This window comes from Mustela erminea, chromosome 3 (genome assembly GCF_009829155.1).
Source record: "Mustela erminea isolate mMusErm1 chromosome 3, mMusErm1.Pri, whole genome shotgun sequence".
Taxonomy (NCBI): domain Eukaryota; kingdom Metazoa; phylum Chordata; class Mammalia; order Carnivora; family Mustelidae; genus Mustela; species Mustela erminea.
The window spans coordinates 92,158,675-92,186,148 of record NC_045616.1 but is presented as its reverse complement, the minus strand read 5'-3'; the positions used below and the strand labels follow the sequence as shown (position 1 = coordinate 92,186,148).

The 27,474-nt window shown below is 39.0% G+C and overlaps 2 protein-coding genes and 1 long non-coding RNA gene across 6 annotated transcripts in view; 1 reads left to right on the top strand and 2 right to left on the bottom strand.

Annotated features, from left to right (window-relative positions):
* LOC116586568 (serine/threonine-protein phosphatase 2A catalytic subunit alpha isoform) overlaps positions 1-2,031 on the bottom strand; it is a 133,647-nt gene extending 131,616 nt beyond the window's left edge. Inside the window, exons 1-2 of one of the 2 annotated variants that reach the window (XM_032336714.1) lie at positions 1,919-2,031; positions 1,549-1,794 (exon numbers count right to left, since the gene is read on the bottom strand). In XM_032336714.1, the coding sequence (XP_032192605.1) occupies positions 1,549-1,737 (189 nt within the window). In that variant the 5' untranslated portion in view covers positions 1,738-1,794; positions 1,919-2,031. Of the gene's footprint in view, positions 1-1,548; positions 1,795-1,918 lie in introns of those variants that run through there. The other variant, XM_032336716.1, reaches the window with a different exon arrangement.
* Positions 2,032-5,079: 3,048 nt separating this feature from the next.
* UBE2B (ubiquitin conjugating enzyme E2 B) lies at positions 5,080-27,428 on the top strand. 3 transcript variants are annotated; one of them, XM_032336718.1, is made up of 7 exons: positions 5,080-5,260; positions 7,359-7,439; positions 8,945-8,970; positions 13,204-13,293; positions 17,625-17,713; positions 18,825-18,963; positions 25,098-27,428. In XM_032336718.1, exons 1-6 carry the CDS (start codon positions 5,217-5,219, stop codon positions 18,951-18,953), a joined length of 459 nt encoding a protein of 152 aa, XP_032192609.1. In that variant the 5' UTR covers positions 5,080-5,216; the 3' UTR covers positions 18,954-18,963; positions 25,098-27,428. The 3 variants fall into 3 exon arrangements, with proteins under 3 accessions (XP_032192609.1, XP_032192611.1, XP_032192608.1); XM_032336720.1 differs by lacking the exon at positions 25,098-27,428 and adding an exon at positions 21,463-22,172; XM_032336717.1 differs by lacking the exon at positions 25,098-27,428 and having other exon boundaries at positions 18,825-20,168.
* LOC116586570 lies at positions 11,115-17,626 on the bottom strand. The gene is made up of 2 exons (XR_004284071.1): positions 16,608-17,626; positions 11,115-12,526 (listed from the first exon to the last, which is right to left on the bottom strand). It is a non-coding gene; the product is annotated as an uncharacterized LOC116586570 (long non-coding RNA).
* Positions 27,429-27,474: the final 46 nt, after the last annotated feature.

The following is a 27,474-nucleotide window of genomic DNA, read 5'->3' as shown; positions in this document are numbered from 1 at the left end:
ACTGGTGGTTGCCAGAGAGGACAGAGGGAAGTGAGTGGGTGAGATAGATAAAAGGGGATTAAGAGGTACAAACTTCCAGGGATAAAACTTTAAAAAAATTACAGAAATGAAAAGTATAGCACAGGAAATATGGTCAATAACATTGTACGTGACAGATGATGACTACACTTGATGGTGAACACTCAATAATGTATAGAAATGTTAAATCGCTATACTGTACACTTGAAATTAATATAACATCGTATGTTAATTATACTTCAATTATAAAATAGAGGTGAATATTACTTTTGTACCAGATAAAAATGAAAGACTGTTTTCTTCATCACATAAAACATCTAGACTATATTGTCAAAATCATAAACCTTAAAGCATCTAGATAAATTCTAATAAATAAAATATGTAGATTTAAATATTTTTTTAATCACTAGTTTTGTACCCAATCCCTAAGGAATGTTAATGCTCCCTTCTTCACAGTCCTAAGTTCTTTCCCTTGGGTTGACCTGTTATACCTATATAAAATTCTGTTTTCCATCCCATTTCTAAAACCATACTAGTCAGCTTTATTTAAATGTATTCTTGTCACATCAAATTCAACATTTCTACAACTGAACTAGTTTCCAGTCCATTTCTCATTTGGGTCTTTCATATTTCCATCAGTGAGAACAGTCACTGAACTTCATTAATTCTTCTGCCTCCCTCTGTTTCCTTCTACATTCTTTCATGTCTTCTTTTGCAATATAGTCTATTTTAACTTTGCTTTTCTAACTTTAAATTCAAGTTGCTGCAACCCAGCAAGGATTCTCATGGTATTTACCAAGATTCTTGAATTAAATTTATAACAGACCTCCCTATTTTTACTGTCTTCCAGCCTATTCTAAAAAATGGTGCTAAAGTATTATATATAGTTGCTTTATTTTGAATTCAAAACCTTCCACCTCTTACAAAATCAAAGTTTGTCCTTTTAAGCCAAGACTTTAGAACCTAACTCCAGTTTACTTCTCTAATCTCACCTCTTTCTACTCTGTCCAAAAAACTCCACAGACCAACCAATGTCTCTGCTCTCTGTTCTTTTTCATGCTTGGACATCTGAGTTTATGTTGTTCCCCTAACCTAGAATACAATAGTTTCTCCCTCTTACCTAAATTTTGCACATCCTTTAAGACCAAATACATGTCCCATTTCCTCCAAAAAAATTTCTCTACTTAACTGGACTTTGTGTTAATCACTTGTCATTTATTATGAGTCACTTTATATTCAGTATTGTTTTCAAGTGACTTTCCATCTTTCTGATTAAACCATAAAAGTACTTTAGAGCAGATACTGTCTTTTACTATTTCTGAAAAATAATAATATTTGGCATAATTTTTGTTACATTATATATAAGCATATATATCTTGTATCACTATAAAATTTCAAAATGTAGACAATAAGGTTTCACACTTTTTTAAGTCTACTCTATGTCTTCATACATGTGTTAACTAAAAGATTCCTTATATAATTTTTTAATTCCTCTTTTGATTTATAGCAATTAAGGTAAAAAAAGCAAACCTTTAAAAACTTTATTTCTCTCGTTGCAATTTTGTTGACAGATTTTTCCGGTTTTTCATAAAATATCTTAATGGCCACTATCTGCCCAGTATCCTTATGTTTACACTTCATGACTGTTCCATAACTTCCCTCTCCCACTTTTCCGAGGGTTTCATACATCTCCATTTTCAAGTCCGGATTCTTCTTCATAAATATAAAGGAAAAAAAAAAAGTTAAACATTTGTACTTTTATTTATTCAAGCTGGATGATGAGGGAGCAGGAGGCTGGCTGAGGACAAAGCAAAAGCTGGCGCCTTGCACCGCCCCCCTTCGGCTCCGAACCTCCTCACCCCACCGAACCTGACTTAGGTGCTGGGACTTCATCACTGGACACTGCATTTCCACAATACACCCGTATTTTAAAAGACATAAACATGGAAAATATTAATCTTTCCCACAGATACTTGTTTGTCCTCGGTAACTCTGCCAACTAGACAGTAAGGTGTCCCTGTGGGGCTCCAGCGCTCACCAGAAATTAGGGAGCTTCCTGCTGTCTCGGTCATTCCCGTGAACACGCAGATTTCAGATTCCCTCACTACCTGTCACCAATTCATCAAGAATGGGGTCCGCACACTTCCTGTCATATGGCCCTCAACTATGGGGTTCCCGAAATACTGCCGTGGCGCACAGATTAGGCCCCCGGACCGAAGAAAACCTCAGCCCCACCGGTTCCTCAAACCAGACCTCTTAGGGTCCCGGACCAGTGTTGCGCCACTTGCCCTACAGTAGACCTCGTCCGGTCAGCCGCCGAGGTCTCAGCCCATTTTGCAGTCCCGCCGGCCTGGCTCCGCCGCAAACCCGGCGGAACAAATGGACCCCGACCCTATTTAGCTTGCCAGCCCCCTAGCTCCAGGGAGCCCGCTACCATGGCAACACTGCCGCTGACCTCGCGCTTAGGGCCTACTGCGCAAGACCGGAACATCAGCCGCATCCGGCACGACCCGGAAGAGAAAATGAGATACGGTGAAAATGAGTTCTCGGTGCGTGCCAAGTGAAAGCTTTCTTGGGCTTGCGGTGGGAAGTATATGGGTTGAGACCAACTCACAAGGCTGGTTTTGAGCAGAGGTGGAGGAGAAGCCACATTTTACTGCACCGAGAGTCTGCGTGTCTTTTAGGGAGGGGCAAGAGAGGCGGAGGCTTGCCCAACCTGCGTCTTAGATGCCCCTAGGACAAAGAACTTCTGCCGCTGGCTCAGCGTCCTAAAAGGATGGCTGGAGTCATTAAGTAGAAACATGTTGTAAAACTAGTCTTCCAAGGAAGTCTTGTGTAATTATAGTCGTCTAAGTTACCTAGTGACATTAATATTTCATAGACCTGAGTTCGATCTCAGCTGTCGAAATTCATTTTTAAAACGAGGTTAAGACATTTGTCAAATCAAGAATGTTTCTTGAACACCTTTTACTGCTACAAACTTAAAAAAAATTTTTTTTCGACTCGTAGAACACCTTTTAAAAAACACCCTCTTAGGGAAAACAAGTAAAAGGGTTCGGTAGATAGACCGACGTGGCCCGACATAAAAGGGCGCAGCAGAGCAGGGGGAGGGAGGACCATTAACTATTGCTTAAGAACTGGACATGGGGTTCTGCTGACCTGAAAGCCTCCATAAACTGAGTTTCCGTAACAAATACACATTGCTAGGTAAGTGACATAATACGGTATTTTTTGGAGATTGTCTTTACCATTTCACTGCGTGTGACCCTACATGTATGTCTTCATCTTTAGCTATATCCTGGGGAGAGTTAGGATCACTATGGCAGGAAGGCAAAAGAGAATATTCAGCTTTTAATTTAGAGAATCTCATTTGTAAATGCATCACAGAACCTATGAAGAGTTAGGCTTGGCTAACTTGATCACCAAAGCAGTTATAAAAGCAAAATACAGAATTCAAAACTTCGGGAAAAGGAGGTAGCAAGAAAGTGGGGGGAAATTAACTCTTTCAATTCCCTGAAACTACGGGCAACTTGGTGCAATGATCCCATTTCGCCTTGGGCTGGAGAATTACCCAGAAGTATGTAAAGATCTCTGAGTCCTCCAGACCATGAAAGCCCTGAGGCCAGGAATCAAAGGCAGTGGAAGGAGGGAACTCAAGGAAATGTCTAAATCCTCACAGGCTGCATCAACACCTCTGAGCTCCCTGGTGGGTGACACTTCAGACTAATTTGCACCTTACTTGCTGGTGTAGAAAAGTGAGGTGAGTTATCCAGGTTAGATACATAATCCCCACCCATGTCTGCAAAATCTCTTCCCCACATCCGAGTCATATTTGTAAGGTTTCTTGACAACCAACTACCCTTCTAAATGCTTTGAGTTTTCATCTCCATGTACCCTCATCTTAGCCAAATCCATTGACTTTGACACATTTTTGACACCAGTCCTCAAATGAGAGCAAACTCCTGTTAGAATGTAGTTCCAGGGGCGCGTGGATGGCTCAGTGGGTTAAAGCCTTTGCATTCGGCTCAGGTCATGATCGCAGGGTCCTGGGATGGAGCCCCACATCAGGCTATCTGCTCAGCAGGGAGCCTGCTTCCTCCTCTCTCTCTGCCTGCCTCTCTACCTACTTGTGATCTCTGTCAAATAAATAAATAAAATCTTTAAAAAACAAACAAACAAACAAACAAACATAGAATGTAGTTCCATAGAGATAGTCACCAAACCTTAAGACAATCTCTATCTATACCGTTCTTTTTTGTCCTCAGAATTTCCAACCCTGGCAACCCCAGCATAATGCACATACAGGTTATTTGGTGACCTTATGGGAGCGTTTCAGGGAATTTTACTTGGTGTGGGCCTTAATATTGCAATGCTGCACTTACTATTAAAAAAATGGAAGTTCCCTCTCTCTGCCCCCTGTATCAGATTTGATAAGCCATTGAAGCAACAAGAAAAGATTTTAAATCTATATTATTTTGGGCTCTGTTTTAAAGAAGTAAGAAATAAAACAAGCTTTTGCTTCTGCCACGATCGCCAACCCTGTTCATGAACCAAACAGGAGGAAAAACTAGAAAAGACCTCTCCCGGTCCGCACACCCATAAATTTAATCATTTGCTCCATAGACCTGACTGACAGTCAGACGACGCTCTCACGTGATCTGTTCTAATCTCGTCAGAGGGACACGTGGTTCTAGATACTTCGTCCCCTCCCCCTCAGGGGTGGATTGTTGACAACGCCGCCGGCAGTCACGTGACCTTACGTCATCCCACCTCCTTTCCCTGAAGTCTCTGGCCCCGGATGCGCCTCTCTGTCCCCACCCGGTCGAGTTTAAGTACTGAAAGGGGGAGACACAGGATGGTGTTTCGGTTTCTGGATTTCTTAATCCACACTCTCCAGACTGAGAACAGAGAACACTGACTTATAGATTATATCGGGAAGCCCAAATGGATAGAACCCTGCGCAAAAGCTCCCGTAACGAGCTCTCATACGTCCCGTGCCCTTCTCCCTCACCCCTCACCCCGTGGTACTGGCGGAGGGCGGAGGGATCTGGAGGCGGCGGAGGGAGACGTCATTGCAGGGTTGTTTGTGCAGCCTCGGCGGCGGCGGTGACCCTCAGTGATTCGGCCGCCGCGCCGGGGGGTGGGGGGGCTGCGCGGGACTCTTTTCTTTCAGACTGACCGCGGGGCAGCTGGGGAGCATGTCGACTCCGGCCCGGAGGAGGCTCATGCGGGATTTCAAGCGGTAAGGGCCCTCATCTTCTCCTGGTTGAAGGCTCCTCCCCATAGCTGTGGGGCTGCAGGGCGGGGATCCGGGACACTTTCCTCTCATAACCCTATGAGGGCCGACCGTGGGCCCAGCGGTACCGACGGAAGCCCAGTCCTAACCCGCATTCGCAGTCCCCCATCCTTGCTTGCTCATTCTTCCGACGCAAGAAATTTTGATTACCGCCCCCCCGCCCCCAGAGGTAGAAAGATGGCTGTGGTCTGTCCAAGGATTCCCCGCTGCCCACTTGGGTCAGCTGCCCGACGTTGGCCCTAGAGCTCAAGCCTCATCTCTGCGCCCTTGCATCCTGTCGTGTCCGCCCCTGTCCCCCAGAAGCCGATCCTTGCAGAATCTTTTTTCTCGCTTGCTGCACCAGTTTTCCCGGATAGCCCTGCGGTCTTCGCTGATGGGCCGGGTTGGGGCGAAAAGCGCCCCTCCCATTCTTTCTGCAGTGAGGGTGGGGTCTGCAGCGCGAGGTCCGGAGGTTGTTAACCCATCTTCCGAAACCCGACTCTCCCTCACCCGCCCGAAAGGACCTTGAGAACTGGCTTAGAGACCTGGGACTCGGGCTGGCAGCCCGGGATGCCAGTGCCTTCTGGAACTCAGCTCTGTGGCCTGGTGTCTAAAGCCCTATCTATAGCCTCCAAAGTCTGGAAAAATGCCTTCTTGGAGACTGGCGCTAACCCGATACTCCCTGGGCCTCCTTTTGTAAAATAGGGTTTTGTTAGGTGGTGCTTGGGTTAGTGAGGAGGAATTGACTTTTTTTCAGTTGTTTACCTTTGATTGAATGCTTGGAGGTACGGGGGAAAAATGAGAAAACTTAGCATTACGATCCACTGCACATTTTTGAGTGTGGTTTGTTTTTGTTTTTGTTTTCCTGGAGAGATCTGCCCTGATTGAATCAAAATATCTAGTATAAAAACTTAGGTTAGCTGCTCAGGAAGTAACCTTTCAACTTCGCCATTATAAGGGCATAGGTGAGGCATTTGGAGGCCGTTCTTTTGGGCTTTGGGCAGTTTTATCATTGAATGTATTTGTAATTAGCCGTTTACCTTTGGTGGGCGAGAAGCAGCCTTATTCTTTAAAGGCTTCTAGTCGTCGTGGTTTGATGTGTTTGAGCCTGACTGAAAACTATTTGAAAAGCCTAATTCAAAGTATCATGTCCTATGACAGTCACTACATACAGATATGTGTATAAAGAGTCTCGTTTATTTTTCTGTTGAAATGACAGCCTTTGCAAGGAGATGCTCTGTTTGGTGCAAAAGTTGTCTTCTCCAGCTTAAAATCAAATTTCATGTTAACTCCGATGAGTGAAAGCTATGTAATAAAACTTCCAGTTTATGTCCATTGTTGCTCTGGTTTCTTACTGCCCATCTCCACAGGGCTCCTTTGGTAGTTTTCCAAGGGTTTCCAGGTTATGAGAATTTGATTGTGACAGATGTTGGAAGGTAGCCTTGTATCGGGTCAACTGATAGGAGAGGTAGATTTAGTGCAGATCTTTAAAATAGGGGCAGATGAAAAACATAACTGAGGCTTGATTATTTTAAAAGCTATTGCTAATTGAAGCAAATGGATTAAAGCTACTCTCCTGCTTAAAACTAGTTTGCTAATTAAATTGAATATTAGTGTTTTCAGCCATTTAATGTTTGCCTTGGTGTGGGGGGTTGGTGGCCATATTGCATTGGTAGCAATGGTTTAGACTCACACAGACCGCCTTTTCCATATTTACAGCAGCAAAAAAGATGGTCTGTGAAAATGGTTTTTGCACTTGGGGCTTTTAATTTTTACTGTTAATGGCAGTCTGTATGCATCACTTCCCGAAGATACATCTTGACCTTCATAATCAGAGAGTATTGAGTCCAAAGCTCTTTGGAATTGAGACAGTTTGGAGAGGTATTTAATAAGTATATAGGTGGTTGATTTATTTTTAAGTCATATGGTTTAGTCCACCTCAACACAAGAACAAGGAAATGACTTAGTTTGTGTCAAAGTAGGTAGAATAGTCCATAACGGTTCTCTTTGGCCTGCGTAGTGACCTTAATGTTCAACTTTGAAAATTACTACTGTGGATTTCTAGGTTGCAAGAGGACCCACCTGTGGGTGTCAGTGGTGCACCATCTGAAAACAACATTATGCAGTGGAATGCAGTTATATTTGGGTGAGTAGAATGATAAATGATAGGTATAGTAATTCTTTAAGGAAAGTGAATGTGTCAATTAGGCAGAGGCTGAAGTGGAATCAGGGACTCTTACAAAAGCTGCAAAATTTTTTTAAAATTTCTGCGAAGTGTTTTTGCAGTTAAATAAAATTTGTGTTGGTGTTACTGCCTGTTATTTTATAATCAGTGGGTTTTACCTGATTAAAAATATCATTTGAAACTAAAAAGAAAGGGTAAGTTATTTTGTACAAAATGTACCAAAATGTTTATGCTTGCATTTCATTCTTTTAAAAATACAAAAAGACTAAGAATAAAAAAATGCTCAGAGTTTCCAGTGTGGCAAGAATTAACAAAAAATGCTTAATACATTATATATATTGTGAGAATTGCTCTTTTCTTTCTTTCTTTCTTTCTTTTTTTTTTTTTTTCCCCAAGAGAAACAGGTTGGGGGATGGGAACAGAAGGGCAGAGAGAGGGGAAAAAAAAATCTCAAGCAGGCTCCACAGCTATTGCCAAGCCCTACACGGGGCTTAGTTTCAACAACCCTAGGATCATGACCTGAGTTTAAATCAAGAGTTGGCTGCTTAACCACATTACATGCTAGGCACCCCACGTATATGCTTCCTGATTTAAAATTTCCTTACACCTTTTCTTCTGTTTTTCTGGGCTTGGTCTTTCTTTTTTCACGCTTTTCAAAACTAGGGTTTGCACTAAAACTTTAAAGGAAGGAACACCTTCATAAGTGGAATTCTGAGTTGCCATTGAATTAGTTACAAGTTAAATAGTAGTGAAAAGTTAGTTTATTCTAAAGAGATTATATTAAATATTAAATTCAGGCTAACTTGCAAAAAATAATTGAACCTTGATGGTGCTGCTTAGGAAAGATGAAATTGGGATGTGGAGGCAGGGAAAAGATTTAAGCAAAAGAAAGTGGGGTTTCTTCGTTACAGTCAGTTCTGTCTAGCTGTTTTGAACAGAGCTGTTGCTTTGTTGGGAAGCAGGACACTTCGGTTTGGTACAGTTACCTTAAAGGGTATTTCTATCTTATTGTTGTAAACTGAAAATACGAGTATTTTTCTCTTAAGAATACACATTTACAAAATGACTGGTTGGTATTTATGAACTGAATTGTGTGCTAAAATTGTGTGCTAAAACATGAAAACTTAGAAAATAGTTACTCCTTATACCTGTGTCTATAAAAATCTAGGGCTAGGATAATACTAAACAATATCTTAAAACTCCACATCATTAAAATGAGCCCCTCTTTCTCTGTTTGAGTTTATCCTTTCCACTCTTAAAAATCAAGGAAACAGGGCACCTGGGTGGCTCAGTTGGGTAGCTGATTCTTGATCTCAGCTCAGATTTTGGATCTCAGGGTCTTAGGATTGGGCCCTATGTTGGGCTCAGCACTGGGCTTGAAGCCTACTTTAGGAGAGAGAAAAAAAAAAAAAATCAGGAAAAGGCAGAATGAAACATCTTTTAATCAGAAATCTTTTCGTTTTCAGACCAGAAGGGACACCCTTTGAAGATGGTAAGTCATTCTCAATTATGTTTTCTGTAGTATTAGAACACTGCTTTTAAGTAGGAAATTATAATACTAACATATCTACCTTAAAACTATTTTCTGTTGTTACTAGGTCAAATTAAAACTAAATAATGCTACTGAGAATTTCTAGTTCATAAAGGTCTTTTCTTTCCACATCAGCTTGACCATCTTCATTGTCAGCTCTTTGTGTCATTTTGGTAATTGGCTGTAGAACTATAGGGCTAGATGGTAGGTTAAAGGAGGATAATCATGCTTTTTTAACATTGTTATCTATGTTGATAAGGTGTTGAACTGAAATTGTTTTTTTTGTTTTTTTGTTTTTTTTTTTTGAACTGAAATTGTTCTTAAACATATGTAGTTGGGGCATCTGGCTGGCTCACTTATTAGAGCGTGTGACTCAGTCGCAGGGTTGTAAGGTCAAGCCCCACATTGGGTGCAGAGATTACCTAAAAATAAAAAATTTTTTGAATCTTAAAAAAAAAAGATAACATAGCTGCCAGTAGCTGCATGTACAGCTTACTTTTGATACCCATAAATAGTTAGCATTCTGTGGAATCCTTTGCCTCTTAAATTTAGTTTTTCACCAAGAGCCAGAAAAATGGAAAACTGGTTCTGATACATGTTTATAATTGAGCTTTTCATCATTGATTTTAACCAGGTTCTTAGATTTTCCTTAATTATAGCATAAAGTTTTAAGAATTATTGAACAGATTTTTAATGATCAAAATGGCACTAGAACACTAACCCATTGAAGATACTTACACAAAGATACTAAATGTAGGGGCGCCTGGGTGCCTCAGTGGGTTGAGCTTCTGCCTTCAGCTAAGGTCATGATCTCAGGGTCCTGGGATCGAGCCCTACATCGTGCTCTCTGCTCAGTGGGGAGCCTGCTTCCCCTGCTCTCTCTGCATGCTGCCCTGTCCTGTGATCTCTCTCTCTCCGTCAAATAAATAAAATCTTTAAAAAAAAAAAGATTGATTGTGCTGTTTTTAAAGACATAACCTGAATGCCTAATAGGGAAAAATGGTTAAGCAAATTTATAATGTATTTAGATTGTGGAATAAACAGTAAGGTAGATCTGGAAATAAGTCTCAAGAGACAAAGTTTCAGAATGATACATGTTGCATTACATTTTTACCAAATACAGGGATGCAAGTGTGTGTGTATTAAAGGGTTGTATGAACACACTTTTCAAAGTGGTTACCGCTAAGGTGGGGGTAAGGAATGGAAGAGAAGTACTTAAGGACTTCAGCTTTTTGCATATAGGGGGTTCTTGGGTAGTCCATGAACCCCTTCTTTTAGTCCCTAAGACTGTTCCATGGATTCTTTGTAATTAAAACTGTCTTTACACCAACACTAAGACATTTGCCCTTTTTACTGTATCAGCATTTGTACTGGTGATACAGAAACATAAGTTGCTAAAACTGGACCTATGTAGTTTAGTATCCTGGCCCAGATCAACACAGTGGCTCTAAACTGTACTAATAGTCGCTTTATTTATTTATTTATTTATTTATTTATAAATTTAAAATTTGTTTAGTTTAGTTTTTATTTTTGTTTTTTTTTGTAAAAGTAATCTCTACACCCAGCGTGCGGGGCTCAAACCTACAACCCTGGGATCAAGAGCCTCACGCTCCACCAACAGAGCCAGCCAGGTGCCCATGTTCTTTGCATTTTTAAAAACTGCCACTTTCACTTAAAATTTTTTTGTCTTGATTGCAAAAAGAAAGAAATGTTCTTGATGAAGAATAGATACTATTACCATTCTGACCCTTGGGTATACATTCTTAAAATATTCTGTGTGATGAAGCGGAAAGTATGCATAAAACACTTCTTGTAATGATTTTCTGGAGGAAAAGCACTTCTGCAGTTGTTTGAGTTGCAACTTAAACTTATTTTCATGGAACATTTTTACTTGAATGAATGAGAGACAAACTGATAATTTAGATTCGACTGTTTGGCAGACGTACTCAAGTGATTGAAGTGAGCTGTTAGATCAAGGAAAGTGACAGTATTGTTGCTACTGATAAAGTAACCTTTCCCAGTACTTTAAGACATCTCGGATAACATCAGTAGGTGGTATTACCTAATTGTGATTTGTTTTTGGATAGTATTTAATGAAATGCCCCAAGGTTTACAACAATTGTATCATTCATTGAACCAATATTTTCTGAATGACCAGTGTATAATAGAAAATTAGGGATGAATCAGACATTTATGCAGCTTGTAACAGATTTTGGTGTAAGGGATGCAAAAATGTGTGTGATTTCAGATTCTACATTGCAATTAACCCTTAAAAACCTACCACTTTCTTACTATAGTAATCAAAAAGGAATATTTACAATTATCTGAAAAAAAACAGGAAAATATTTTTCACTTACATATTTTTGTGAAACTTTGTTTTCTTCAGCCTCCTCCCAGCATATTGCAACAGATAAAATGTAGAAGCAGCTGAGAGAGTCCAGCTGTCTTCTCTTAAGCCAGTCATTAAAGAGAATTGCAAAAATGTGAGACAGTGCTAAGCCTCTCACTAACTTGGTGGGGAAACACATTACTTTTCATTAAATGTCATTTAAGTTAATGTGTAGTGAGTTTACAGTAATGAATGAATGAATATTTGGAAAAATTTTCTGGGTTAGGGTGCCTGGCTGGCTCAGTCGGTAGAGCACGTGACTCTTGATCTTGGTCATGAGTTAGAGCCTCACACTGAGCATAGAAATTACTTAAAAAATTCATGAGTTAAATATGTCTAGTGTAAGAAATACTGATAGTTACATTCAGCAGCGTGCTGGAGGCAGTTTGTACTGATTCATAACAGATTGTTAAAAATTGGGAATTTTTGCAAGTTAGTTATTGAGGAGCCAATATTTAAAAATGAAATTATTTTTCATTTTTGGTGGAAATCTGTAAAATGGTATGCTGTCATATGTGTCCTTTCCCAGCTTCACCTTCAGTTGACTTCCCATTGGAAGTTTGGGAATAAGAGTATAAAGGGGTCCTGAGACTCCATAAAGTGGGCAAAAAAAAACTTGAAAATTGCTGTTCATATTTGTGTGGGCTGAAATTTTTTACAGTAAGTTTTTTTAATTAAAGCAAATTAAAATGTACACTTTGAAAATACATAAAGACTATCTTCACTATTTAACTGTACTTTTCATAACAACTCTGATGTATTCAGAGTATGAAATAGATAACCACTTTTGATTTTGTGTATATCTTTGGCTTCCCTAATCCCAGATTTCCAGCAGCAAAAACAATGTAAAAAGGTAGAGGCTGTATACCAAATATATAGATAAAATATTGGATAAAATAAATACAAGAATGGATTTTTGTTTTGCTTTTTAAAACTACATTGTTGAAATCGGGATGAACCTTCTAGAGACATCTGGAATGGTTTAAACTTTTTTATTGACTTCATTAAGAATAAGTCTCGATTTTACTGAGTATGTCCAAGGGGTTGTAGGTAGAACACCTCTCCAACCTTCAGGTGGATGTCCTCAAAATAAAAGAACTCTGGATAGTGAATAAACAGGATAGAAATCTAGAAAAACATACAAATACCCAGTAATAATGGTTATTTCTGCAAAATAGAATTAGAGAGTTCTACTTTGTATGCTGTGAACAGATTGACTTTGTTAGAATGCATAATTTTTTTAAAATCCTGTCTGTACTGACCATAAAATACCACTTTACAAGAGTGTATGTACCATGTTGGACTATAACCACACTAGGCAGTTACATTAATACTTACTGGTTCTTGGCATATTTGAGTGAAAGGATTTGTAAGGGGATGGAAAAGACCTTTCAGAGTAATGTCCATGCCTCTGATCGAAGTCCTTTGTCATGTGGTAGTTAGCCCTTCTTAAAATCCTTTGGCATACCCCCTTCTAAGCTATAATAAACTAGCTGTAGTTTCCCAAATGTGCATTTTAAATTTCAATAGCTAGGGCCAAATTGCCTTCCAAAAATATGGCAGTTTAACATTCCCACCCAATAGCACATGAAAGTGTGTGTTCCCAAGTGCTTGCCAGTGCTGTGTGTTACCAGTCTAACGTAAATCAAAGTATATTTCATATGTTTTATGTGCTAAGCCAGAATTGACATTACTTTTTGTGTGGTTGTACAAAAACCAGTATGGGTTGGGAATTCATTGATGAAGAGTTTAAAAAGTAATGCTTTTCTTTACCATAATTATTCTGATTTTTTTTTTCTATCTAGGTACTTTTAAACTAGTAATAGAATTTTCTGAAGAGTATCCAAATAAACCACCAACTGTTAGGTTTTTATCCAAAATGTTTCATCCAAATGGTAAGTAACATTTTATTAAACTTTATAAATGATGGGGGGGAAGAGTTCTTTCCTTCCTTTTAGGCCTTGCCCCATAACTCTTACTGCAACAGGCCACTTCAGGATGTTGCTTCCATGTCAGTATTAGCTACGTTTTTGTAGCCTAAAATCTTTAGAAGGTTCCAAATTTCAGGTAAAGTTGTTTTGTCTTAATACTTTTGATTTTAAAATAATACTATTTATTTGTAGAAATAGAAGGATACCAAAAAATTTTTGCTTAAAATTTAGCTTTTTAAAAAATATGGGGCGCCTGGGTGGTTCACTGGGTTAAGCCTCTGCTTTCGGCTCAGGTCAGGATCTCAGGGTCCTGAGATCAAGCTCCGCCTCAGGCTCTCTGCTCAGTGGGAGGCCGCCTCCTCCCTCTCTCTCTCTGCCTACTTGTGATCTCTCTATCAAATATAAATAAATAAATAAAAATCTTTTAAAAATACAAAGAGGGCACCTGGGTGGCTCATTTGGTTGAGTGTCTTTGGCTTGCCTCGTGATCCCACGGTCCTGGGATCAGCTACATTGGGGTCCCTGCTCAGTAGGGAGTCTGCTTCTCCCTTTAACCTTTCCCCCCTTGTGATCTCTTCCCCCTCCCTCTCTCCCCCCTCAAATAAATAAAATCTAAAAATAATAAGTACAAATAAATGCTTGTACAAAATTGAGATCATATTGTATGTAATTAAGTAACATTTTTATGAACTGTGAATATCTTTCCTTATTAAATATTCTTTTGCATCATTCTTAATGGCTGCATAAATGTTCTGTGAGGTTACCATAATCAGTCTGTCCAGTTTTTGGTGATTTTCAGGGTTTTTTAAAGATTTTATTTTTTAGGGGCACCTGGGTGGCTCAATGGATTAAAGCCTCTGCCTTCAGCTCAGGTCATTATCTCAGGGTCCTGAGCTCAAGCCCTGCCTCCGTCAGGCTCTCTGCTCAGTGGGAGGCCTGCTTCTCCCTCTCTCTCTACCTGTCTCTCTGCTTCCTTGTGATCTCTGTCAAATAAAATCTTTTTTAAAATATTTTTTATTTTGAGAGAGAGTGCAAGTTCGGGGGGAGGGGTGCAAAGAGGGAGAGAGTGAGAATTTTTTTTTTTAAGATTTTATTTATTTACAGAGATCACAAGTAGGCAGAGAGGCAGGCAGAGAGTGAGAGGGAGAAGCAGGCTCCTGGCTGAGCAGAGAGCCCGATGCAGGGCTTGCCCAGAACCATAAGATCATAACCAGAGCCGAAGGCAGAGGTTTAACCCACTGCGCCACCCAGGTGCCCCAAGATTGAGAATCTTAAGTAGGCTTCATGTTAAAGGTGGAGCCTATCATGGGGCTCTATCTCATGATATTAAACTGAATATTAATAACTTAATATGATTTAATATTAAACAATATTAAGATCAAGACCTGAGCCAAAATCAAGATTCAGTTCCCACCCAAGTGCTCCAGGTTGTTTGTAATTTTAATTGGCACTTAGAACATTCTTGAAAATCTTCCCACATAACCATGAATATTATTATAGAACAAGTTTTTAGAAGTGGGATTACTGGGTCAAAGGTTCTTACGTTTTTAAGGGTTTTTTTAAGTACAGTTTTTTATTTTTTCTATCATTCCTATTTTTATGTGGAGAAATAAATTTTTTTATTTACTTTTTAAGATTTCATTTATTTATTCGACACAGAGAACACAAGCAGGGGCAGGGGCAGGCAGAGAGGGAGAAGCAGGCTTCCTGAGGAGCAGGGAGCTTAATGTGGGTCTCAGTCCCAGGACTCTGGGATCATGACCTGAGCTCAAGGCAGATGCCTAACCAGCTGAGCCACCCAGGCACCCCCGGAGAAATTTTTTATTCCTGTTTTCCATGATTTCTGACTGACTCTTTGTAATTAAATCTGCTCTTCTATAATTTCCTATTTACTTCTAATACATGTATATTCCTGGATTATAAATTACTGTACAAAAGACTTTCCAAAATATTTAAGCTTCCTTTTTGTAACCTTGGCTCATTTAAATATGGTCTTCCCCATCAGTTAACTTACTTTCAGAAGGAGTCACTTAATATTTATTCCACTGTAATCGAAAACTTACTACTGAATTGACCCACAATGTAGTAAGAAGGCTCTGTAAATGAAGGTGGGAAAGACTGTACAATGTGCCAGGGGTTCTGTGTATGGAGGTATGGTATTTTCATCCTTGGGGAAACAGTGTATTTGATTATTTCTTACTCCTTCATAATAGTGGTTTCCCTTTTTTTCTTTTACTGGTACTTTTTTACTAACTTTCTGATACACTTTTTAAGCATCTTTATTTGAAATATAATTCACATATTGTGCTGTTCATTCACCTAAATTTTATAGTTCAGGGGTTTTTAGTACATTGAGTTATACAACTGTCACCATATCAATTTTAGAACATTTTTCTCATTCTCTCCCAAAAATTCTGTGACAGTTGGCAATCACTCCCCTTTATCCCAGCACCCTAGCCCTAGGCAGTCCTATTTTCTTACCTCTGTAGATTTGCCTGTACTGGACGTTTCTTATAAATGAAATCCTGTAATATATGTGGTCTTTTGTGACTGACTGCTTTCAGCTAGCATAGTTTTCAGGGTTCATCTGTGTTGTAATTGTATTCCTTTCCTTTTATTGCTGAAGGAAATTTCATTATTTGGATATATACTGTATCTTGTTTATCTATTCATTAGTTGAAGGATGCTTGATTTCTGATTTACTTTTGGATTATTTCTTATAAATAGTTACTAGTTCAAAACTTTAAAAATCATTTTGTACTTTTATGGGTCTTACAGAGGTGATAATTGTTTTTTAGACCCGCCAAGTTTGATGTTCCTGTGGGATAGATAATAAGACACTAAGCTGTGCTGTTTTTTTGTTTTGTTTTGTTTTTTTTAAGATTTTATTTATTTATTAGAGAGTGAGCACATGCAGGGGGAATAGCAGGCAGAGGGAGAAGTGGACTTCCTGCTGAGCAGAGAGCCTAATGTGGCATAAATACTTGAAATCAATATTTGAAAATTGTGGGACTTGATCCCAGAACCGAGGATCATGACCTGAGCCGAAGGCAGCTGCTTAACCGATTGAACCACCCAGGCATCCCACTTAGGCTCTCTAAAACTAGTAACTGTAAGTAGCTAGCACATGGATGGTCATTGAGGCCATGAGAGTGAAGAACATCACCCCGAGGGTGTACACTGGGCCAGAAGAGAAAGGATGGAGGATAGAGAGAGCCCTGAGAAATGACAATATTTAAGTATAATTTGCCTCCTCTCCCCCAAAAAGCCTTACTTACTCTTGTCTTTATGTAAGATGATCAGGCTTGCTCAGTGAAGCTTTCCAAAGTTGGCAGTATCTGTAACATTAAATGCATTTATCCTTTGTCAGTGTAGCATTTCTACTTTTGGAAATACGTCATGTAGACATAGAGTCTCACAAGAGGGTAAAAATTTATGTTCGTTGTATTTTCACATAATCAGTTCAAGAGGGGAAAAAACTTCCCAAATGTTAGAATTTAAACGTGTTAATCACTGGATTTTTATTTTTTGATTATGAAAGGAATGCATTCTCATTATAAAACAAATCATAAAATGCAAGAATCCTGTTACTTAGAACCAGTACTTAAATTTGGCATTTAGTCTTACAAATGTTTTTGTATCTACACAGACTTCAAATGAAAACAATTATACTTCAAATGAAAATACTTAAAACATTTTGTAAAAAATGTCATTTTCCTCTAAAATTTGAAAACTTATTAAGGTGGTCTACATTGTGGATGTCTTCTGTATCAGTTAACAGAGGGTAGATGTGTATCTTTTCTGTTGGCTACATTGGTATTGATTATATAAATGTTACTGTTAGCCAGTCACCTCTTTAGGTCCATAAACAGTATATAAACACTTATAAACCGTATCATAGTGAACTCTTCCTATAAATAAAACTTCATGTGTCTACATTTATTTCTTTTAGGAATAATTTCTGGGAGAGTAATTATGATGTCAAAAAATAAGGTTTTTTTGTTTGTTTTTTTTTCCAAGAGCTTTATTTAAAGAGTTTAGAAATAGAAGATTCAAACCGATTGGCTATAAGGTGGGTGTTGAAAAAATTGAACTCTGACAAAGTTCCCTGTTGAAAAGGTGCAAAATAAGAGACCTTAGTTTTAACACTGGTTTTCCCGTGAGACAGGAGGGTTTGGTAACAATGTTCAGAACTTCTGACTGGGCCAAGCATTCTGTTTGTGGTAAAGATTTCTCTTTTAACTGTTAAATATGATAAAGTTAATAGGTAACCAACTTTAGTGTTGTCTTTGCAGTGTATGCTGATGGTAGCATATGTTTAGATATCCTTCAGAATCGATGGAGTCCAACATATGATGTATCTTCTATCTTAACATCAATTCAGGTAAGGGTGTGTTAGGTTGCATGATCATTTTTTTCAAGATTCTGTGGGATACAGGCAGCTCCTTCAGGAGCAGTAGCAGGTAACCAGTGGCATAGCCTGGATAAAACCCCACAATTTGCAGACAGCTGGTCTGCTTTTTTGTTAGTGACCACAGTGGATCAAACCCACAGTCATTTTCCTGATCCTTGTGTAAATAAAGTGTTCTCACAGGTAGGTATTTATGCCCATGCAGCATAGCCACAGATGTGGAAAAGGAAAATACTTCTTAGAAATAGTGAAAGAAAAACCTCTTATCAATACACGATTAGTAATCCAAAAAAAAAAAAAAAAAGAATAGTGAAAGATGATTGCTTAGAAAAACCATAGGGACCTCAGGAAACTGAAATGCAGAGAATCATTAAGTATGATAGCCTATTCAAGAAATCCTATTAAAAAAGAAGAGATCGTGTTACCATTTGCCAAAAACACTGGCAGATTATTTCAGAGTTGACCTTGAATGACAATTTTGGAGAGGTGGAATGAGGGATGTTTTAGTTTATGTGGATGTGAGAGTAGCAGAAGGAAAATTTTGGTTTGTGCCCTTTTTTTTTAAAGCTTTCCCTATCATGTTTTATAAACATTGTTTTCAGCTTCCCTATTTCATTCCGTTGCTGCTAGATGTGTATGTTTTCTTGATGAAACAAGATTCTCTATCCAACTTACTGTCAGACATTTGTAACCACAAAAATAGAGTTTAACTTCGGAAAATGTTAGTTGCTATTTCTAGGTATTGTATATTAACCAAATCAAGCTTTTTATTTCTTGGCTAATAGTTCAGTATGTTGAAGAATATTCTTTCCTAATTTCTTTGAAATTAGAGGTTTTAAGGCAGTTGAGTACTATGTGTTTTGGAAGTTTCAGTTCTCTAGCAGGAGGAAATTACTGAATTGATCAAGCCATTTCTGAAAGTATTTAAGACCTGAAAATACAGAAGATACACTAATATCTGCCATTTCTTTACTGAGTAATTTGGTTTTTTGTACAACCCGTATGCTCGGTATCTGACCTATGTTAATGTAAAGAGTAACTCTCCACAGATTCCACAGATTTTTTCCTTTCTCTTTCCTTCCAGTCTCTGCTGGATGAACCAAATCCAAACAGTCCAGCCAATAGCCAGGCAGCACAGCTTTATCAGGAAAACAAACGAGAATATGAGAAAAGAGTTTCGGCCATTGTTGAACAAAGCTGGAATGATTCATAATAGACAACTGGTCTGTTAATTTTTTTCATCATTGTTGTGTATAATTTACCTCTCAGTAGAAAGGCTAACAAATTTTAAGTGCCACAGGTTTTAAGGATTCTGCAGAAAAAAAAAAAAAGTCCTTCAGTTTAGAACCTACAAAAGCTTGTGTATCTTGATTAATGTACTTTTTATTGCATGGTGTGAACTAAGTTATTGCTTACATAAATTTGTAATATATCCTGTTTGTATTTTTTTCCAAGTGTATAATGTTGGTGTGGAGTTTTCATGACAGAATAATACACATTTTGTAAATCTGTACTTTTTTCAAATATTGAATGCCTTATTTTTGAATTCTTTAGATTTTTAAATTGGAGAAAAGCACTTAAAGTTTTTTATATATGAATATTACATGTAAAGCTGTTAAAATACATAACTTCAGTGCAAGAGACTTTGTCACTTATTTCCTTATCTGTGTAGGAGGGGTTAATAAGTCTCTAGCTCTCCCATCAATTAATAGTTTCATTTCCAATTTCAAAAGAACAGATTTATATTTTATCAAGAAATTCTTCAAATTTGATTCTAACCACCAATTATAATTTCAGACTTTATTTTAAATGTTTGAATGAAACTATATCCATTTCACTTGAGCAATTATAGACATAACTGGTTTGATTCTGTCCAACTCTGTATTTAGGCCACGTGTTACTGTTTTTCATGCACTACTTACTGTTAAACTGTACCTTTCGCAATTTCACAGTTTGTACCTCTACCATGAGGAATTGGCACCTCTACCGGAAGCAGAGAACTAATGCAACTTATTTGCTGCTTGATAGCACTTTAAAAGATTTTTGATAATGAAGAAAGTAAAACCATAAACATTTACCAAAATCCATGCCCCACTATTAACTGAGTAAGAATCGGTTGCATTGGTTTAGCAAGGCAGATATTTGGAAGGAATCTTGGTGTAACTGAAAATATTTGAAAACTGCCTTTTAATGCAATTGCATATCTGTTTATTCTGGAAAAATGTTTTAATACCAGGGCCTGCTGAGTTGCTTTCTTTCTCTTGTGGAGATTTTTTTTTTTATCTCCTAAGTTGTATAAAAGTTGTACTGCATCTTAGTTTACTGGATAAATTTAAAACACAGTATTGTAGAAAGCTAATACAAAGCTATCCTATGCCTTCAAATAGTACAGAAAATGGAAAATATACAAGTAAATTCTGTTGAACCACCTGTGTAGTCTTTCTAGTAGTTAAAACAGCTATTTGAGTAACCCCAATATAGTTTCTTGTCCTATTCTTAACTAGTTTAGTAAGCTAACAGTTTCTCTATTGGAAGATGAGGATTGCAGTGTCTATAGCTTCTATTTTTTAAGCCAAGTTTAACACTGGAAGGATAAGTGCTGATGTTTCCCTTTAAAAGCTATTACCTGGCAAAATGTTGGGTCAGTGTATGATCTTAGAAGCTTTTCATACAAATAAGAGTCCATTTGCTGGAATGAATGGCCAAAAAAAGAGATGCTTACAGGTACTTCTTGGTCATAGTAAATGTGATGCTTTCATACTCAGCTCTGAGACAAAGTGTAGCTTCTGTAGACATCTAATCCAGTGACAAACTCTTAAAATATACAGTAGATATGAGAGTACTCCCCTCTTACTTCATTAAATGCTATTTGGTTGCTGCTTCAAAAGCTCTTTTTATCCTAATATGCTTTCCTTTTCCTATTGAAAAGTGAAATATTTCAAGTATTGATAATTACGGGGGGGGTCACATCTCCCTTAACAGGGAATCGCTGAGCTCCAAGTCCTAAATTCAACACATGCATAAAATTCCTACCTCGTCCACATTCCCACTGGAGAAAATTCTTAGGATTCATCTCCCAGTTACTCCTGAACTTTTTTCTTCAGCCTTGGAACAGATTCCTGTTTCTTTGGTTGAGTACTAGATGTAAACCTTCAATTTTTACAAGGTTATACCATACAAAAAGTGTTTACTTTGAAACTAGGTAGACTTTATAAATGTGTTGTTACAGCAAGAGGCTAGAACGAAGTTGGATTCATGCTAAAGCTGAAATGCATTTGTAATACTTCCTCTGTAACAGTACTTCTGACATAGAATGCTCTGTGTGCATAGCACCATTTGAAGCACTTTAACGTATGTGATCACAATTCAGACTTAGAGTAATCCTGTGAGGTAGATACCATTATATTACTGATGAGTAATACAGGTACAGAGAGAATAAGTAAGTGATTTGTTGAAGATAAGCCAGCTAGCAAGTATAGAACTGGGATTTGTACCTGGACAGTCTGGTCTTTTAGCCAAGAAGTAGACTATCCCTCAAGAAATATTAAGATATTGAGTCCAGTTTTAGAAAATCTATTAGACTTAAATATGTCTCTCTCATTTTTTAAAAATGCTTTAGTTGATTTAGACTTTGGGTAGAGACTGGTATCTATCCAGTGAAGAAGTTTTCTTGACCACCATTTTCTATCTCTCTCTTTCTCTCTCTCTCTTTTTTAATATAGGTACACCTTCTGGCCTCTGATATAAAGGACTATAACTTAAGACTTATCAATAGACCAATTTTTTCCCCCTTCATGGAAATATTCTTGAGTCTGTGCCCCCCACACACACCCCAATGAAAGCTCCATGAGTAACTTCTGAAACTGACCTAAAAAATCTTACTCCTGTTAAGTAGGTGGAAGGTAGTAGGGAAAAAATTAAAGGTGCCTGTATTTTGTGCTCAGTAAACAAAGTACCTGTCTACTTAATTGATTTATTTAGTACTTGTGAGAAAGAACCCTAGGGCTCATAATGTACAACTTAGAGTTACGTCTGAGGTATTTTGAGCTCTCAGTTCTCCCAGGTTTTAAGAGATAGGGATCAACTTTTTAGTTCTTGGTGGTATTTATTACAATTCCTTTCTGTTGCATTTTGAAATGCAGAGTCCCTGAGGAATCTCAGTTATGTGGGGATTATCATGTAAATAAAGTCAGTAGTTGCAAAGCTATTAAAGGCAAATGAAATTGCCCATAAGGCAAGGGCCTTATGCCAAAATGGTAGCTCTGTTACTTCAGTTCCCATCTAGTTAGGAAAAAACTGCTGTCAGATAGGAATAAAGATTAGTTTTCTTTAGTTATTCAAGTATGTGGCATGGAGGAAAGAGATTAGGAACAGTTTTATTGAGTTTACTTTTTTCTCTGTCCTTTGAAAAAGAATATACAAATGTGTGCCATTCCTCTTTGAGTAATTTTTCCACCTCTCCTCAACCCCAGCTGTATTGGTTTAAAACAATTTTGTTAATAACTTCTTGAGGTTTTTACATTTCCTATATATAGCATGGGCTAGGGCTTTTTTTAGGTTGGGCCAGAAAGACAAATTAGCTGTGTCTTTTGCAAACCTTTTTGAGTATATGACTTTTCAAGCTCAGCAACATTAGCTCCTTTCTGGTTGAAATCAAGAACCCTGGAAGGAGGAACTCCAAGCTTCCTCTTTTTTGGAGGATTTAGCCTTGGGTGAAAAGCCTGTATGGACTGACTGTCAGAACTGCCACTGAGTTGAGTGGTAAAGCTTGGCCATGTGAGGCTTTTATCAGTAACTTGTACAATAATATGTATGAGAAGACTTCAGAGCCCCTGTGACAAGAAATAATCTTTTAGCTGGTTAGAGAGGTCTTTGTATGGTGACAGTCTTAGCAGGTATGATGCTTCTATAGTCTCTTGGGGAGGGAGGTTAACTACCTAAATTCTTTCCTGGAAGATTGGGATCCTTAAAGCCACTGGGTTGGGTACTTGTCTAGAGGGGATCAAAGCCTATCTATGAAAGGATCTCCTTAGGTCCATCAACCTGTACCATTCAGTTGTCAATCTTCCTGGAATGCCAAGGGTTCTGTGGTGTCTTGAAGGCTGCCAAAATGCAAACATTAAGAGCACTTAAGGCAGACCTCTTAGTGCTGCTTCCTGTCTGAAGCTCAAGGTGTAAGTTGCCCTTTCCCTTCCCCCGTTACAAACAAGACCTTTTGCCAAGAATAGCAGAGCCCCCAGCTGAATTGGACTGGCTGCACTCCTGACTAAGAGAATATCAAATACAGCGAGGTTTGCAGAAATTTGGTCTCTGTATAAAGTCCTTTTACAAAACTGAGTTGGGAGATTTTATGTTACTGTAGTAGTATGAGTACAAAGACCACAAGGAACTGGAACCTTCTTTTCCTGATAACATCCTGAGGAGAGTATAGGAAAAGAATCAGAGATTCCAGCCCATGTCACCTTCGGCCATATCACCTCCAGAAAAAGATGGATTAGTAATCCCTGCTGTGTTTTAGTGGGTTATGGTTATAGACCTGTACCTGAACGAGTATGTAAGGCTATGGTTTCAAGTCAAGACTCTAGAAAAGGCTGCCTTTAGAATGAAGACATCTCTCTCCCAGGGGTGGGTACAAGGGTTCTTCTGCAAACCAATAAGATCAGTGAGGGCAATACTAGGGCTTGGTGACAGGCTGACAAACCCATCTGTTCAGGGAGAAATTTCCCCTCCCTGGCTTTTGTTAGCCCTTACACATTGATTCTTTGATGGGCTGCATATTCTTTTGCACTCAGCAGCTTGAGAACAGCACAATCCCCATGGCACCTTCTCAAAACCAAGTCTGACAGATGATGCTGTAAGAGCAACAATACAAGTACAGTTCCAACGGTTGGAATGTAAATCCAAATACTAGGAAACTCCTTTCCAGACACCCTGTGGCATTACGTGCACAGGCCTAGGCAGGAGGCCAGCAGGTTAGCAGAGGACCTCTAAAGTTCAAGCTCCAAGTCCTCTGGAGACACTGATGAGCATATTCCGGTTTTGTTACAAAAGTAGAATGTAGTCATTAGAAATAATTTGGTAAACACAAAGGTAGAAGGAAGCATGAGTCATTGTCTCACCACCTGAGAAGTTGAAAACAAGTAGTTTAAGGGGAAGTGGGACTATAGGTGATGGATCAAGCCCAACAGTTCCCAGTCAGCTGGAGCCCATAGTTCACACCAAAGATAAAGTCCCATGGGTTTACAAGGTGACATTCAGGTAAGCCTGCCATGCCAGTGCTTGGGCAAAGGCCATGTTCATGGGGAGAGGAGCATATCCACACCCTTCACAAGCCCCAGACCCTAGATGCAAGTGGTACAGGAGTTCCAAGGCACATAGTGTTAGGGGAGAACTGCAATGTACCTATAAGCTCTGGCCACGGGCTGACCCCCACCCCCATCCTGGAGGTTTTGCTTCTACCTCCCTCTCTGGGACTGCCAGACATGATTACGGCTGAATTGTTCAGTGCCTGTTGCCCTTCATTTTGTCAGCATAGCTACTGAGGACTTAATGGGTGCCAACTCATGACTGGCCTTACCACACAACTGGAACTGATGTGGTCTGCCCTTCTGAAGCCTTGGGGTCAGAGCCTGGTCTTGTGGGGGTGACTGTGGGTGCTCATTTTTCTTTTGTGTAAGTTTTAGTTGAAACATTTTTCCACAGCTTGGCCTCAAAGGGAGAGTAGAGTAGGAGTGAAGCAGGGAGAGCTCACTAAATGCCAGTTACTGAAGGAGAAATTTTTCCACCAAATTCTCCAATAAAGATCAAAGAATCATCCCCCACCTCACAGATCCCTACACAGAGGTGAAGTAAATCAGGAAGAAGGAATTTATCTATCAGTGCACATCTAGGTTCAGTTAAATGTTCTTATTGTAAGAAGTTATAAAAGAGAAAGGAAGATGCAGTCCCCGCAGTGAGATTTTGGTGCTAGGATTCACAGCAAAGCAAGGGCTTTAGTCAGTAAGCCCAAACAGTTCAAGGTTGACCTCCTTACAGTTAATCACCCTTTCACTAAACCAGGGAAAGACAAAGTCTGCCTCAAGATGCCCTAACAGCATTACTCCTAGGCAACTAGGTTGGAAGACCATAATCAAGGTTCTTTTGGGGGTCATTTGCCTACTTTTCCTAGGCTGGGAAAGAAGGATGGAACTTGGGCTGGGACCACCCAGGTTATTTCTAAAGAGCCCTCTGCCTGCCAGCACTAAGGAAAAAAACTCTGGTTCACATGTCCATGCCTAAGATATGTTAAGAATTACAGCTCTGTCTAATGGGAACTTAATAATCTCAATTTTTGCTTTTCTTATTTTGATTCCCAAAGGTGATGTATTCTTGTTACCCCTGCCGCCTCAGCTGGTCCTGTCTGTGGGCAAGGCTTCAGGCCCACCTCCCTCCCTGACAAGACCACATACGCGAAGGACTCTGCCCCTAATGCTGACATTGTGAGAAAAACTAAACCAAAATGAGAAAGGCAGCCAACATACTGCCACCCTTGGACATGAAAGTCCTAACTTGGAAGGAACAGAGTAAACTTTGGGGAAGAAACAGAACCTCGTCGGGCTTTTCACTTAAATAAATGAATAAATAGGCTCTTTTACTTGCTTGTTCTTTACTTTAATGAAAAGCAAGCCCAGAGAGATTCTTTTTCTTCCCCAAGGAATATGAATGAAAAATATATATGTAAAATAAAGTTTTTAAATATATTGTTATAGATGTAATACATATTTTATATTTATTTTCTATATATAGAAATACATATATAATCTCCATGAGGGCAAATTTTTTAGTGCACATTCAGTATTCATTAAAGGAAGCAATTTCCATATGACCACAATCTGCTTGAGTTCTAAAACCCTTGCCTCTTAAGATTTGTGTTTAGTCTTACTCCTACAGAACCAAAAGGTGTCCCTTAACTAGTCAAGGATAAGAGCCATGACTAGATGACATGATACCTAGACTACAGTCCTCAGATTCCAGAAGTTGAATCTCCAGACAAAAAGGTACCCAGCAGAGATTTGAGCTGAGCAACAGAGAAACACCAAGTTACCTGACATTTAGAATAATATAAATTTCATTTCAGATGTGACAATGTGTATTTTCAGTGCCCTTTACTACAAACAGCAATGCCTCAGAGGATGGGCAGTGATAATGAATCCTCCCCAGTGCCCATAGAATAGGTAAGCCTCAGGTCCGCATGTATCTTGGAAAATCCTTGCCTCCACAATGGTAGACAATTCATCAGGTGGGCTATAAACTCTATAAAGAATACTGTAAAAAGCAATTTTCTGGTTAATATAAAAGGGTATCACAGTTAACTGAGCACCCTAAACTATACTGTTAGTACTTGCTCCTCAGAGTCTTAAGACTAAAGTCATTAACAGAAAGGATGCTCTGTAATTGTTACTTGAGGGTAACAGTTTACCGTGTCCCCTCCTATGATCTCATGTGATTCTTACACCGTGCTGGACAGCACTGCATATATCAAAGCCAGTATCTTGCAGTGAGCTCCAGCGTCAGCATAAGAGTGGGCCATTTTGCCTACACTACAAGGACTGCTGCAATGCAAAAATTTAGATTTCTATGCCACTTTTTATTCTAAAAAAACAAAGGATGAAACTTTAAAATACTGCTTAATTTTATAGATGAGATAGCTACAAAATTTTTAAAAAGATGAGAAGAAAGACAGCTTACGCTGAGGAAATGTTGAGAAAACCCATTAGAAAATGGTTATCAGAAAATCTGCTTTTGATTAACTAGAGACACTGAAGAAGAATGGGGGAGGGGAACATGCAGTGAGCACACAATTTAAGCTTGCTTTATGCAATGGATACATTCCTGACAGGATACTATTATTTTAATAGGGCACTGTATCTTAGAAAATAGGATCTGTGATGAGAAACCTGTGAAAGATGCATTTTAAAAGTGAACAGCCCCACTCTGATATTTCTCAACTTGTAAGTTTGGTTTTTAAGCCTCACAAATCTGTGTAGGTAACCAGAATAGAAAGAGGCTAGGCCACATTCGAGGAAGAGGCTGAGGCTCACTGAGCACTGGCTTATCACTGCAATATCTTCATCTTTTGTCTTTCGCCGCAGTTCTTCTGTATTTCTATGACCTCCATTTCCCAGGTAAGGCTAGGGAGACAAGTGGCTTGCCTGATTAAATCAGAGATCCTGACCTCACTTGGCCTACCCTAGTGATCTGCTACCAATTAGAGCCAGAAGCTGCAGAGATGCGGCCCATCCAAGGTGTGATACTTGTCCTTAGGCTTGAGCAGTGGGTGAGAGGCATCTCACTTGTCTTTTCTTAGGCATCATGCTCCCACAGCCAGCTCTCCTCTTCAACATTCCTGTTTTTTTAGTTACGTGGGTTTACCGGTATGTTCAGCTAAGACAGTGTCCACTGTCTTATTCACCATTATCCCAAATACCAAGCCCAGTGATGAGTGAATTCTGCTGTGACTGTTATATTGCTGACCCCAAATGAAGTCCCTCTCTCAGTATTTATGCCTGGAGGTAAGTTCTTAATGGTGGGTATTAAGTAAATAGAGGGCTTCTGGCTAGCTCAGCTGGTAGTGCATGCAACTCTTGATCTCAAGGTTGTTTAAGTTTGAGCCCCAAATTAGGTGAAGCGATTACTTAAACATGAAATCTTAGGGACACCTGGGTGGCTCAGTCAGTGAAGCATTTCCCTTCAGC

Bases quoted from the DNA above. Each gene is read 5' to 3' on its own strand.
- UBE2B (XM_032336718.1), top strand. From the start codon at position 5,217: ATGTCGACTCCGGCCCGGAGGAGGCTCATGCGGGATTTCAAGCG. The intron at 5,261-7,358 runs GTAAGGGCCCTC...GTGGATTTCTAG, and splicing joins CTCATGCGGGATTTCAAGCG to GTTGCAAGAGGACCCACCTG. The intron at 7,440-8,944 runs GTGAGTAGAATG...TTTCGTTTTCAG, and splicing joins TGGAATGCAGTTATATTTGG to ACCAGAAGGGACACCCTTTG.